Source organism: Pseudorasbora parva, chromosome 23 (assembly GCF_024679245.1).
Source record: "Pseudorasbora parva isolate DD20220531a chromosome 23, ASM2467924v1, whole genome shotgun sequence".
In the NCBI taxonomy this organism is placed as follows: Eukaryota; Metazoa; Chordata; class Actinopteri; order Cypriniformes; family Gobionidae; genus Pseudorasbora; species Pseudorasbora parva.
Window position 1 is genome coordinate 38254819 of NC_090194.1, and position 13789 is coordinate 38268607.

The window sequence follows — 13789 nt, forward strand, 5'->3', positions numbered from 1 at the left end:
AGTTGGAGTGAGCGTTGCGATGGAGTGAGCGTTGCGATGGAGTGAGCGTTGAGTTGGAGTGAGCGTTGAGTTGGAGTGAGCGTTGAGTTGGAGTGAGCGTTGAGATGGAGTGAGGGTTGAGATGGAGTGAGGGTTGAGATGGAGTGAGCGTTGAGATGGAGTGAGCGTTGAGATGGAGGGAGGGTTGAGATGGAGTGAGGGTTGAGATGGAGTGAGGGTTGAGATGGAGTGAGTGTTGAGATGGAGTGAGCGTTGAGATGGAGTGAGCGTTGAGATGGAGGGAGGGTTGAGATGGAGTGAGGGTTGAGATGGAGTGAGGGTTGAGATGGAGTGAGGGTTGAGATGGAGTGAGGGTTGAGATGGAGTGAGCGTTGAGATGGAGTGAGCGTTGAGATGGAGTGAGTGTTGAGATGGAGTGAGTTGGCAAGATGGAGTGAGCGTTGAGATGGAGTGAGCGTTGAGATGGAGTGAGCGTTGAGATGGAGTGAGGGTTGAGATGGAGTGAGCGTTGAGATGGAGTGAGGGTTGAGATGGAGTGAGTGTTGAGATGGAGTGAGCGTTGAGATGGAGTGAGCGTTGAGTTGGAGTGAGCGTTGAGTTGGAGTGTGTGTTGAGATGGAGTGATTGTTGACTTGAAGTGAGCGTTGAGATGGAGTGAGCGTCGAGATGGAGTGAGGGTCGAGATGGAGTGAGCGTTGAGAGGGAGTGAGGGTTGAGATGGAGTGAGCGTTGAGATGGAGTGAGCGTCGAGATGGAGTGAGGGTTGAGATGGAGTGAGCGTTGAGTTGGAGTGAGCGTTGAGTTGGAGTGAGCGTTGAGACGGAGTGAGCATTGAGATGGAGTGAGCGTTGAGATGGAGTGAGGGTTGAGATGGAGTGAGTGTTGAGATGGAGTGAGCGTTGAGATGGAGTGAGCGTTGAGATGGAGTGAGTGTTGAGATGGAGTGAGGGTTGAGATGGAGTGAGCGTTGAGATGGAGTGAGCGTTGAGTTGGAGTGAGCGTTGAGAGGGAGTGAGGGTTGAGACGGAGTGAGGGTTGAGATGGAGTGAGCGTTGAGATGGAGTGAGCGTCGAGATGGAGTGAGGGTTGAGATGGAGTGAGCGTTGAGTTGGAGTGAGCGTTGAGACGGAGTGAGCGTTGAGACGGAGTGAGCGTTGAGACGGAGTGAGCGTTGAGTTGGAGTGAGCGTTGAGATGGAGTGAGTGTTGAGATGGAGTGAGCGTTGAGATGGAGTGAGCGTTGAGTTGGAGTGAGCGTTGAGTTGGAGTGTGTGTTGAGATGGAGTGATTGTTGACTTGGAGTGAGCGTTGAGATGGAGTGAGCGTCGAGATGGAGTGAGGGTCGAGATGGAGTGAGCGTTGAGAGGGAGTGAGGGTTGAGATGGAGTGAGCGTTGAGATGGAGTGAGCGTCGAGATGGAGTGAGGGTTGAGATGGAGTGAGGGTTGAGATGGAGTGAGCGTTGAGTTGGAGTGAGCGTTGAGACGGAGTGAGCGTTGAGACGGAGTGAGCATTGAGATGGAGTGAGCGTTGAGATGGAGTGAGGGTTGAGATGGAGTGAGTGTTGAGATGGAGTGAGCGTTGAGATGGAGTGAGCGTTGAGATGGAGTGAGTGTTGAGATGGAGTGAGCGTTGAGATGGAGTGAGTGTTGAGATGGAGTGAGCGTTGAGATGGAGTGAGCGTTGAGATGGAGTGAGTGTTGAGATGGAGTGAGCGTTGAGTTGGAGTGAGCGTTGAGTTAGAGTGTGTGTTGAGATGGAGTGAGGGTTGAGATGGAGTAAGCGTTGAGACAGAGTGAGCGTTGAGATGGAGTGAGCGTTGAGACGGAGTGAGGGTTGAGTTGGAGTGAGCGTTGTGATGGAGTGAGCGTTGAGATGAAGTGACAGTAAGGCAGACTCTCCGCGCGTTCGCTCTCGCTGCAATCGTGATGCTATTCTGAGGGTTTGTGAGTGTGGTTGCCATGGCGACGGCGCAGCATTAGGAAAACCCTCTGTCATTATATAAGAGCGTTATCTAAACGCCGCCGCCGGAGTGTTGTGATCATTACTGGAGTTATTATGAAGCTGCACGTGACTCATCTGTCATTACTGCTGGATCTCTACACACACACCGAAGGCCTGTTACTCTGAGGAGAGTGTGTTCTTCAGGACGGTGTTAGGCGTAGCTCGCGGCTGCTCGTTAGCTCTGTGTGTGTTGTGTGGTGTGTGATGTGATGTGATGTGATGTGATGTGATGTGATGTGATGTGTGATGTGATGTGATGTTTGTGAGTATTTGTGAGAGTGTGTGTGAGCATTAGTGATAGTGTGCGAGTGTGTGCGAGCATTAGTGATAGTGTGAGAGTGTGTGTGAGCATTAGTGATAGTGTGAGAGTGTGTGTGAGCATTAGTGATAGTGTGAGAGTGTGTGTGAGCATTAGTGATAGTGTGAGAGTGTGTGCGAGCATTAGTGATAGTGTGAGAGTGTGTGTGAGCATTAGTGAGAGTGTGTGTGAGCATTAGTGATAGTGTGAGAGTGTGTGCGAGCATTAGTGATAGTGTGTGAGTGTATGTGAGCATTAGTGTGCGTGTGTGAGTGTATGTGAGCATTAGTGAGAGTGTGTGTGAGCATTAGTGATAGTGTGAGAGTGTGTGTGAGCATTAGTGATAGTGTGAGAGTGTGTGTGAGCATTAGTGATAGTGTGACAGTGTGTGCGAGCATTAGTGATAGTGTGTGAGTGTATGTGAGCATTAGTGAGTGTGTGAGTGTTTTTGAGTATTTGTGAGAGTGTGTGCGAGCATTAGTGAGCGTTTGAGAGTGTATGTGAGCATTAGTGAGAGTGTGTGAATGTATGTGAATATTTGTGAGAGTGTGTGTGACATTAGTGATAGTGTGAGAGTGTGTGTGAGCATTAGTGAGAGTGTGTGAGTGTATGTGAGTATTTGTGAGTGTGTGAGTGTATGTGAGCATTAGTGAGAGTGTGTGAGTGTATGTGAGTATTTGTGAGAGTGTGTGAGTGTATGTGAGTATTTGTGAGAGTGTGTGCGAGCATTAGTGATAGTGTGAGAGTGTGTGTGAGCATTAGTGAGAGTGTGTGAGTGTATGTGAGCATTAGTGAGAGTGTGTGAATGTATGTGAGTATTTGTGAGAGTGTGTGCGAGCATTAGTGATAGTGTGAGAGTGTGTGTGAGCAATAGTCAGAGTGTGTGAGTGTATGTGAGCATTAGTGATAGTGTGTGAGTGTATGTGAGTATTTGTGAGAGTGTGTGAGTGTATGTGAGCATTAGTGAGTGTGTGAGTGTATGTGAGCATTAGTCAGAGTGTGTGAGTGTATGTGAGCATTAGTGAGAGTGTGTGAGTTTATGTGAGCATTAGTGAGAGTGTGTGAGTGTATGTGAGCATTAGTGAGAGTGTGTGAGTGTATTTGAGTATTAGTGAGAGTGTGTGAGTGTATGTGAGTATTTGTGAGAGTGTGTGAGTGTATGTGAGCATTAGTGAGAGTGTGTGAGTGTATGTGAGCATTAGTGAGAGTGTGTGAGTGTATGTGAGCATTAGTGAGAGTGTGTGAGTGTATGTGAGTATTTGTGAGAGTGTGTGAGTGTATGTGAGTATTAGTGAGAGTGTGTGAGTTTATGTGAGCATTAGTGAGAGTATGTGAGTGTATTTGAGTATTAGTGAGAGTGTGTGAGTTTATTTGAGTATTAGTGAGAGTGTGTGTGTATGTGAGCATTAGAGAGAGTGTGTGAGTTTATGTGAGCATTAGTGAGAGTGTGTGAGTGTATGTGAGCATTAGTGAGAGTGTGTGAGTGTATGTGAGTATTAGTGAGAGTGTGTGAGTTTATGTGAGCATTAGTGAGAGTGTGTGAGTGTATGTGAGCATTAGTGAGAGTGTGTGAGTGTATGTGAGCATTAGTGAGAGTGTGTGAGTGTATGTGAGTATTAGTAAGAGTGTGTGAGTTTATGTGAGCATTAGTGAGAGTGTGTGAGTGTATATGAGCATTAGTGAGAGTGTGTGAGTGTATGTGAGTATTAGTGAGAGTGTGTGAGTGTATGTGAGCATTAGTGAGAGTGTGTGAGTGTGTGTGAGCATTAGTGAGAGTGTGTGAGTGAATGTGAGCATTAGTGAGAGTGTGTGAGTGTATGTGAGCATTAGTGAGAGTGTGTGAGTGTATGTGAGCATTAGTGAGAGTGTGAGTGTGTGTGAGCATTAGTGAGAGTGTGTGAGTGTATGTGAGCATTAGTGAGAGTGTGTGAGTGTATGTGAGCATTAGTGTGAGTGTATGTGAGTATTAGTGAGAGTGTGTGAGTGTATGTGAGTATTAGTGAGAGTGTGTGAGTGTATGTGAGCATTAGTGTGCGTGTGTGAGTGTATGTGAGCATTAGTGAGAGTGTGTGAGTGTATGTGAGCTTTAGTGAGCGTGTGTGAGTGTATGTGAGTATTTGTGAGAGTGTATGTGAGCATTAGTGATAGTGTGAGAGTGTGCGTGAGCATTAGTGAGAGTGTGTGCGTGTATGTGAGCATTAGTGGTAGTGTGTGAGTGTATGTGAGCATTAGTGAGAGTGTGTGAGTGTATGTGAGCATTAGTGAGAGTGTGTGAGTGTATGTGAGCATTAGTGAGAGTGTGTGTGAGCATTAGTGAGAGTGTGTGGGTGTATGTGAGCATTAGTGAGAGTGTGTGAGTGTATGTGAGTATTAGTGAGAGTGTGTGAGTGTATGTGAGCATTAGTGAGAGTGTGTGAGTGTATGTGAGCATTAGTGAGAGTGTGTGAGTGTATGTGAGCATTAGTGATAGTGTGTGAGTGTATGTGAGCATTAGTGAGAGAGTGTGAATGTATGTGAGCATTAGTGAGAGTGTGTGAGTGTATGTGAGCATTAGTGAGAGTGTGTGAGTGTATGTGAGTATTTGTGAGAGTGTGTGAGTGTATGTGAGCATTAGTGAGAGTGTGTGAATGTATGTGAGCATTAGTGAGAGTGTGTGAGTGTATGTGAGCATTAGTGAGTGTGTGAGTGTATGTGAGCATTAGTGAGAGTGTGTGAGTGTATGTGAGTATTTGTGAGAGTGTGTGAGTGTATGTGAGCATTAGTGAGAGTGTGTGAGTGTATGTGAGTATTAGTGAGAGTGTGTGAGTGTATGTGAGCATTAGTGAGAGTGTGTGAGTGTATGTGAGCATTAGTGAGAGTGTGTGTGAGCATTAGTGAGAGTGTGTGAGTGTATGTGAGCATTAGTGAGAGTGTATGTGAGCATTAGTGAGAGTGTGTGTGAGCATTAGTGAGAGTGTGTGAGTGTATGTGAGCATTAGTGAGAGTGTGTGAGTGTATGTGAGTATTTGTGAGAGTGTATGTGAGTGTATGTGAGCATTAGTGAGAGTGTGTGAGTGTATGTGAGTATTTGTGAGAGTGTGTGAGTGTATGTGAGCATTAGTGAGAGTGTGTGAGTGTATGTGAGTATTTGTGAGAGTGTGTGAGTGTATGTGAGCATTAGTGAGAGTGTGTGAGTGTATGTGAGTATTAGTGAGAGTGTGTGAGTGTATGTGAGCATTAGTGAGAGTGTGTGAGTGTATGTGAGCATTAGTGATAGTGTGTGAGTGTATGTGAGCATTAGTGAGAGTGTGTGAGTGTATAAGAGCATTAGTGAGAGTGTGTGAGTGTATGTGAGCATTAGTGAGAGTGTGTGAGTGTATGTGAGCATTAGTGAGAGTTTGTGAGTGTATGTGAGCATTAGTGAGAGTGTGTGAGTGTATGTGAGCATTAGTGAGAGTGTGTGAGTGTATGTGAGCATTAGTGAGAGTGTGTGAGTGTATGTGAGCATTAGTGAGAGTGTGAGTGTATATGAGCATTAGTGAGAGTGTGTGAGTGTATTCGAGCATTAGTGAGAGTGAGTGAGTGTATATGAGTATTTGTGAGAGTGTGTGTGAGCATTAGTGAGAGTGTGTGAGTGTATGTGAGCATTAGTGAGAGTGTGTGAGTGTATTTGGGTATTAGTGAGAGTGTGTGACTTTGTGAGTGTATGTGATAATTAGTGAGAGTGTGAGTGTATGTGAGTATTTGTGAGTGTGTGTGTGAGCATTAGTGAGTGTATGTGAGTATTAGTGAGAGTGTGTGAGTGTGTGAGTGTATGTGAGTATTAGTGAGAGTGTGTGAGTGTATGTGAGCATTAGTGTGCGTGTGTGAGTGTATGTGAGCATTAGTGAGAGTGTGTGAGTGTATGTGAGCTTTAGTGAGCGTGTGTGAGTGTATGTGAGTATTTGTGAGAGTGTATGTGAGCATTAGTGATAGTGTGAGAGTGTGTGTGAGCATTAGTGAGAGTGTGTGCGTGTATGTGAGCATTAGTGGTAGTGTGTGAGTGTATGTGAGCATTAGTGAGAGTGTTTGAGTGTATGTGAGCATTAGTGAGAGTGTGTGAGTGTATGTGAGCATTAGTGAGAGTGTGTGTGAGCATTAGTGAGAGTGTGTGGGTGTATGTGAGCATTAGTGAGAGTGTGTGAGTGTATGTGAGTATTAGTGAGAGTGTGTGAGTGTATGTGAGCATTAGTGAGAGTGTGTGAGTGTATGTGAGCATTAGTGAGAGTGTGTGAGTGTATGTGAGCATTAGTGATAGTGTGTGAGTGTATGTGAGCATTAGTGAGAGAGTGTGAATGTATGTGAGCATTAGTGAGAGTGTGTGAGTGTATGTGAGCATTAGTGAGAGTGTGTGAGTGTATGTGAGTATTTGTGAGAGTGTGTGAGTGTATGTGAGCATTAGTGAGAGTGTGTGAATGTATGTGAGCATTAGTGAGAGTGTGTGAGTGTATGTGAGCATTAGTGAGTGTGTGAGTGTATGTGAGCATTAGTGAGAGTGTGTGAGTGTATGTGAGTATTTGTGAGAGTGTGTGAGTGTATGTGAGCATTAGTGAGAGTGTGTGAGTGTATGTGAGTATTAGTGAGAGTGTGTGAGTGTATGTGAGCATTAGTGAGAGTGTGTGAGTGTATGTGAGCATTAGTGATAGTGTGTGAGTGTATGTGAGCATTAGTGAGAGTGTGTGAGTGTATGTGAGCATTAGTGAGAGTGTTTGAGTGTATGTGAGCATTAGTGAGAGTGTGTGAGTGTATGTGAGCATTAGTGAGAGTGTGTGAGTGTATGTGAGCATTAGTGAGAGTGTGTGAGTGTATGTGAGTATTAGTGAGAGTGTGTGAGTTTGTGAGTGTATGTGATAATTAGTGAGAGTGTGTGAGTGTATGTGAGTATTTGTGAGTGTGTGTGTGAGCATTAGTGAGAGTGTGTGAGTGTATGTGAGTATTTGTAAGAGTGTGTAAGTGTATGTGAGTATTTGTGAACGTGTGTGAGTGTATGAGTGTATGTGAGCTTTAGTGAGCGTGTGTGAGTGTATGTGAGTATTTGTGAGAGTGTATGTGAGCATTAGTGATAGTGTGAGAGTGTGCGTGAGCATTAGTGAGAGTGTGTGCGTGTATGTGAGCATTAGTGGTAGTGTGTGAGTGTATGTGAGCATTAGTGAGAGTGTGTGAGTGTATGTGAGCTTTAGTGAGCGTGTGTGAGTGTATGTGAGTATTTGTGAGAGTGTATGTGAGCATTAGTGATAGTGTGAGAGTGTGCGTGAGCATTAGTGAGAGTGTGTGAGTGTATGTGAGCATTAGTGAGAGTGTGTGAGTGTATGTGAGCATTAGTGAGAGTGTGTGAGTGTATTTGAGTATTAGTGAGAGTGTGTGAGTGTATGTGAGTATTTGTGAACGTGTGTGAGTGTATGTGAGTATTTGTGAGAGTGTGTGAGTGTATGTGAGCTTTAGTGAGCGTGTGTGAGTGTATGTGAGTATTTGTGAGAGTGTATGTGAGCATTAGTGATAGTGTGAGAGTGTGCGTGAGCATTAGTGAGAGTGTGTGCGTGTATGTGAGCATTAGTGGTAGTGTGTGAGTGTATGTGAGCATTAGTGAGAGTGTGTGAGTGTGTGTGAGTATTAGTGAGAGTGTGTGAGTGTGTGTAAGCATTAGTGAGAGTGTGTGCGTGTATGTGAGCATTAGTGAGAGTGTGTGAGTGTATGTAAGTATTAGTGAGAGTGTGTGAGTCTATGTGAGCATTAGTGAGAGTGTGTGAGTGTATGTGAGCTTTAGTGAGCGTGTGTGAGTGTATGTGAGTATTTGTGAGAGTGTATGTGAGCATTAGTGATAGTGTGAGAGTGTGCGTGAGCATTAGTGAAAGTGTGTGCGTGTATGTGAGCATTAGTGGTAGTGTGTGAGTGTATGTGAGCATTAGTGAGAGTGTGTGAGTGTATGTGAGCATTAGTGAGAGTGTGTGAGTGTATGTGAGCATTAGTGAGAGTGTGTGTGAGCATTAGTGAGAGTGTGTGAGTGTATGTGAGCATTAGTGAGAGTGTGTGAGTGTATGTGAGTATTAGTGAGAGTGTGTGAGTGTATGTGAGCATTAGTGAGAGTGTGTGAGTGTATGTGAGCATTAGTGAGAGTGTGTGAGTGTATGTGAGCATTAGTGAGAGTGTGTGAGTGTATGTGAGCATTAGTGAGAGTGTGTGAGTGTATGTGAGTATTTGTGAGAGTGTGTGAGTGTATGTGAGCATTAGTGAGAGTGTGTGAGTGTATGTGAGTATTTGTGAGAGTGTGTGAGTGTATGTGAGCATTAGTGAGAGTATGTGAGTGTATGTGAGCATTAGTGAGAGTGTGTGAGTGTATGTGAGCATTAGTGAGAGTGTGAGTGTATGTGAGCATTAGTGAGAGTGTGTGAGTGTATTCAAACATTAGTGAGTGTATATGAGTATTTGTGAGAGTGTGTGTGAGCATTAGTGAGAGTGTTTGAGTGTATGTGAGCATTAGTGAGAGTGTGTGAGTGTATGTGGGTATTAGTGAGAGTGTGTGACTTTGTGAGTGTATGTGATAATTAGTGAGAGTGTGTGAGTATTTGTGAGTGTGTGTGTGAGCATTAGTGAGAGTGTGTGAGTGTATGTGAGTATTTGTGAGAGTGTGTGTGAGCATTAGTGAGAGTGTGTGAGTGTATGTGAGTATTTGTGAGAGTGTGTGTGAGCATTAGTGAGAGTGTGTGAGTGTATGTGAGTATTTGTGAGAGTGTGTGAGTGTATGTGAGTATTAGTGAGAGTGTGTGAGTTTATGTGAGCATTAGTGAGAGTGTGTGAGTGTATGTGAGCGTTAGTGAGAGTGTGTGAGTGTATTTGAGTATTAGTGAGAGTGTGTGAGTGTATGTGAGTATTTGTGAGAGTGTGTGAGTGTATGTGAGCATTAGTGAGAGTGTGTGAGTGTATGTGAGCATTAGTGAGAGTGTGTGAGTGTATGTGAGCATTAGTGAGAGTGTGTGAATGTATGTGAGTATTTGTGAGAGTGTGTGAGTGTATGTGAGTATTAGTGAGAGTGTGTGAGTTTATGTGAGCATTAGTGAGAGTGTGAGTGTATGTGAGTATTAGTAAGAGTGTGAGTGTATGTGAGTATTTGTGAGAGTGTGTGAGTTTATGTGAGTATTTGTGAGAGTATGTGAGTGTATGTGAGCATTAGTGAGAGTGTGTGAGTGTATGTGAGCATTAGTGAGAGTGTGAGTGTATGTGAGCATTAGTGAGAGTGTGTGAGTGTATTCAAACATTAGTGAGTGTATATGAGTATTTGTGAGAGTGTGTGTGAGCATTAGTGAGAGTGTTTGAGTGTATGTGAGCATTAGTGAGAGTGTGTGAGTGTATGTGGGTATTAGTGAGAGTGTGTGACTTTGTGAGTGTATGTGATAATTAGTGAGAGTGTGTGAGTATTTGTGAGTGTGTGTGTGAGCATTAGTGAGAGTGTGTGAGTGTATGTGAGTATTTGTGAGAGTGTGTGTGAGCATTAGTGAGAGTGTGTGAGTGTATGTGAGTATTTGTGAGAGTGTGTGTGAGCATTAGTGAGAGTGTGTGAGTGTATGTGAGTATTTGTGAGAGTGTGTGAGTGTATGTGAGTATTAGTGAGAGTGTGTGAGTTTATGTGAGCATTAGTGAGAGTGTGTGAGTGTATGTGAGCGTTAGTGAGAGTGTGTGAGTGTATTTGAGTATTAGTGAGAGTGTGTGAGTGTATGTGAGTATTTGTGAGAGTGTGTGAGTGTATGTGAGCATTAGTGAGAGTGTGTGAGTGTATGTGAGCATTAGTGAGAGTGTGTGAGTGTATGTGAGCATTAGTGAGAGTGTGTGAATGTATGTGAGTATTTGTGAGAGTGTGTGAGTGTATGTGAGTATTAGTGAGAGTGTGTGAGTTTATGTGAGCATTAGTGAGAGTGTGAGTGTATGTGAGTATTAGTAAGAGTGTGAGTGTATGTGAGTATTTGTGAGAGTGTGTGAGTTTATGTGAGTATTAGTAAGAGTGTGAGTGTATGTGAGTATTAGTAAGAGTGTGAGTGTGAGTGTATGTGAGTATTTGTGAGAGTGTGTGAGTGTATATGAGTATTAGTGAGAGTATGTGAGTTTATGTGAGCATTAGTGAGAGTATGTGAGTGTATTTGAGTATTAGTAAGAGTGTGAGTGTATGTGAGTATTTGTGAGAGTGTGTGAGTGTATGTGAGTATTAGTGAGAGTATGTGAGTTTATGTGAGCATTAGTGAGAGTATGTGAGTGTATTTGAGTATTAGTGAGAGTGTGTGAGTGTATGTGAGTATTAGTGAGAGTGTGTGAGTTTATGTGAGCATTAGTGAGAGTATGTGAGTGTATTTGAGTATTAGTGAGAGTGTGTGAGTTTATGTGAGTATTAGTAAGAGTGTGAGTGTATGTGAGTATTAGTAAGAGTGTGAGTGTATGTGAGTATTTGTGAGAGTGTGTGAGTGTATGTGAGTATTAGTGAGAGTGTGTGAGTTTATGTGAGCATTAGTGAGAGTATGTGAGTGTATTTGAGTATTAGTGAGAGTGTGTGAGTTTATTTGAGTATTAGTGAGAGTGTGTGTGTATGTGAGCATTAGTGAGAGTGTGTGAGTTTATGTGAGGATTAGTGAGAGTGTGAGTGTATGTGAGCATTAGTGAGAGTGTGTGAGTGTATGTGAGTATTAGTGAGAGTGTGTGAGTTTATGTGAGCATTAGTGAGAGTGTGTGAGTGTATGTGAGCATTAGTGAGAGTGTGTGAGTGTATGTGAGTATTAGTAAGAGTGTGTGAGTTTATGTGAGCATTAGTGAGAGTGTGTGAGTGTATGTGAGCATTAGTGAGAGTGTGTGAGTGTATGTGAGTATTAGTGAGAGTGTGTGAGTGTATGTGAGCATTAGTGAGAGTGTGTGAGTGTGTGTGAGCATTAGTGAGAGTGTGTGAGTGAATGTGAGCATTAGTGAGAGTGTGTGAGTGTATGTGAGCATTAGTGAGAGTGTGTGAGTGTATGTGAGCATTAGTGAGAGTGTGTGAGTATGTGTGAGCATTATTGAGAGTGTGTGTATGTATGTGAGCATTAGTGAGAGTGTGTGAGTGTATGTGAGCATTAGTGAGAGTGTGTGAGTGTTTGTGAGTATTAGTGAGAGTGTGTGAGTGTGTGAGTGTATGTGAGTATTAGTGAGAGTGTGTGAGTGTATGTGAGCATTAGTGAGAGTGTGTGAGTGTGTGAGTGTGTGTGAGCATTAGTGAGAGTGTGTGAGTGAATGTGAGCATTAGTGAGAGTGTGTGAGTGTATGTGAGCATTAGTGAGAGTGTGTGAGTGTGTGTGAGCATTAGTGAGAGTGTGTGAGTGTATGTGAGCATTAGTGATAGAGTGTGAGTGTGTGTGAGCATTAGTGAGAGTGTGTGAGTGAATGTGAGCATTAGTGAGAGTGTGTGAGTGAATGTGAGCATTAGTGAGAGTGTGTGAGTGTATGTGAGCATTAGTGAGAGTGTGTGAGTGTATGTGAGCATTAGTGAGAGTGTGTGAGTGTATGTGAGCATTAGTGAGAGTGTGTGAGTGTATGTGAGCATTAGTGAGAGTGTGTGAGTGTATGTGAGCATTAGTGAGTGTATGTGAGCATTAGTGAGAGTGTGTGAGTGTATGTGAGCATTAGTGAGAGTGTGTGAGTTTATGTGAGCATTAGTGAGAGTCTGTGAGTGTATGTGAGTATTAGTGAGAGTGTGTGAGTGTATGTGAGCATTAGTGAGAGTGTGTGAGTGTATGTGAGCATTAGTGAGAGTGTGTGAGTGTATGTGAGTATTAGTGAGAGTGTGTGAGATGTCTCAGGCTCATGTGGTCCTCTGTGTTTGTTCCTCAGGGATGACGTGTCAGGCGCGGAGCTCGTACGTGTCCAGTGAGATCAAATGGGGCTTCCGCTTCACGCCGGTGCTGACGCTGGAGGACGGCTTCTACGAGGTCGACTACAACAGCTTCCACGAGATCTACGAGACTCAGACTCCCAGCTGCAGCGCCCGCGAGCTGGCGGAGATGACGGCGCGCTCCCGCCTCCCGCTCAGCTGGTCCGTGGCCAGCAAACTCAGCCAGCTGGAGTCTCCGGAGCAGAAGAGCGGCGAGCCGGCCGAGAGCAACGGAGACGTGGCCAACATGGAGAACGAGTCGAAAGTGTAAAGGACACGCAATCTCTCCTGACCTCTGTGCCTGACCGCTGGACGCCGGTTCGGCTGAGGTCAGAGGTCAGAGGTCAGCTCAGGAACGCGCCCCGAGGACACAGACCCTCCATCTCACGCGCTTCTCTCTCTCTCTCTCGCTCGCTCTCTCTCGCCCGAAGGCGAGCTCGTTGAGGCGACTGCATGGTTCCCGAAACCTGTTTTTCTTAAAGATAAGAAATGATATTTTCAGATTTGTAATTCAAAGATTAAAACCTATATATGTATATGAATATATATAGATCTATTCTAGGGCATTTGTATTTTTTGTATATATCTGTTTGGTTCGAGGGTTGTTTGATACTCGCGTCTGCCTTCTGGAACATATTTATCCACGCATGTACGAAACGCCCCGACTCGGATGTACAGAAGCACAGCGGGAGTCTCCCGACCAGATGCAAACGGGGACGGGGATGGCGGTGTGGTCGCATTGCATGGGATGTGTGTGTGTGTGTGTGTGTGTGTGTGTGTGTGTGTGTGTGTGTATGTGTGTGTGGGCGCATGTTTTTGTGACATATGAGGACACAAATGTGTATAATGCCATGGGTATGACACAGGTATTACAGGAGAGGGTGAAATATGAGGACATTACCCATGGCCCCACTTTACAAAAGGCTTATAAATCACACAGGAGGAGTTTTTATGAGAAAGTAAAAATGCAGAATGTTTCCTGTGATGGGTAGGTTTAGGGGCAGTGTGTGTGTGTGTGTGTGATGGGTAGGTTTAGGGGCTGTGTGTGTGTGTGTGTGTGTGTGTGTGTGTGTGTGTGTGTGTGTGTGTGTGTGTGTGTGTGTGTGTGTGTGTGTGTGTGTGTGTGTGTGTGTGTGTGTGTGATGGGTAGGTTTAGGGGCCGTGTAGGGGGATAGAATGTAAGGTTTGTACAGTATAAAAACCATTATGCCTATGGGACTTCCTCACATTTCACAAAAACAACCGTGTGTGTGTGTGTGTGTGTGTGTGTGTGTGTGTGTGTGTGTGTGTGTGTGTGTGTGTGTGTGTCTGCTCCGATAACCTTCCATACCGTCGTCAGGCCATGATCTTTCTCTTCCTTTAATTCATAATCATAACTGGATCTGAGCTTCAAACGGACCCGAGGCTGAGTTTGCTTCTGTTGTTTGGCCGAACAGAAGCGCAGACGTGAGTTTGACCACGAGACCAAAGAGCGGCGGCCCATTAACACCAGACTGACTCCAGATCAGTGGTCCATTAACACCAGACTGACTCCAGATCAGCGGTCCATTAACACCAGACTGACTCCAGATCAGCGGTCCATTAACACCAG

At 44.6% G+C, this 13789-nt stretch overlaps 1 protein-coding gene across 1 annotated transcript in view; it reads left to right on the forward strand.

The window, feature by feature from the left end:
• The window catches only part of kcnj6 (potassium inwardly rectifying channel subfamily J member 6), a 32885-nt gene extending 19384 nt beyond the window's left edge, over window positions 1-13501 (forward strand). Inside the window, exon 3 of the mRNA XM_067433518.1 lies at window positions 12159-13501. Coding sequence (XP_067289619.1) covers window positions 12159-12469 — 311 coding nt within the window. The 3' untranslated portion in view covers window positions 12470-13501. The remainder of the gene's footprint in view (window positions 1-12158) is intronic.
• The last annotated feature ends 288 nt before the right edge of the window (window positions 13502-13789 follow it).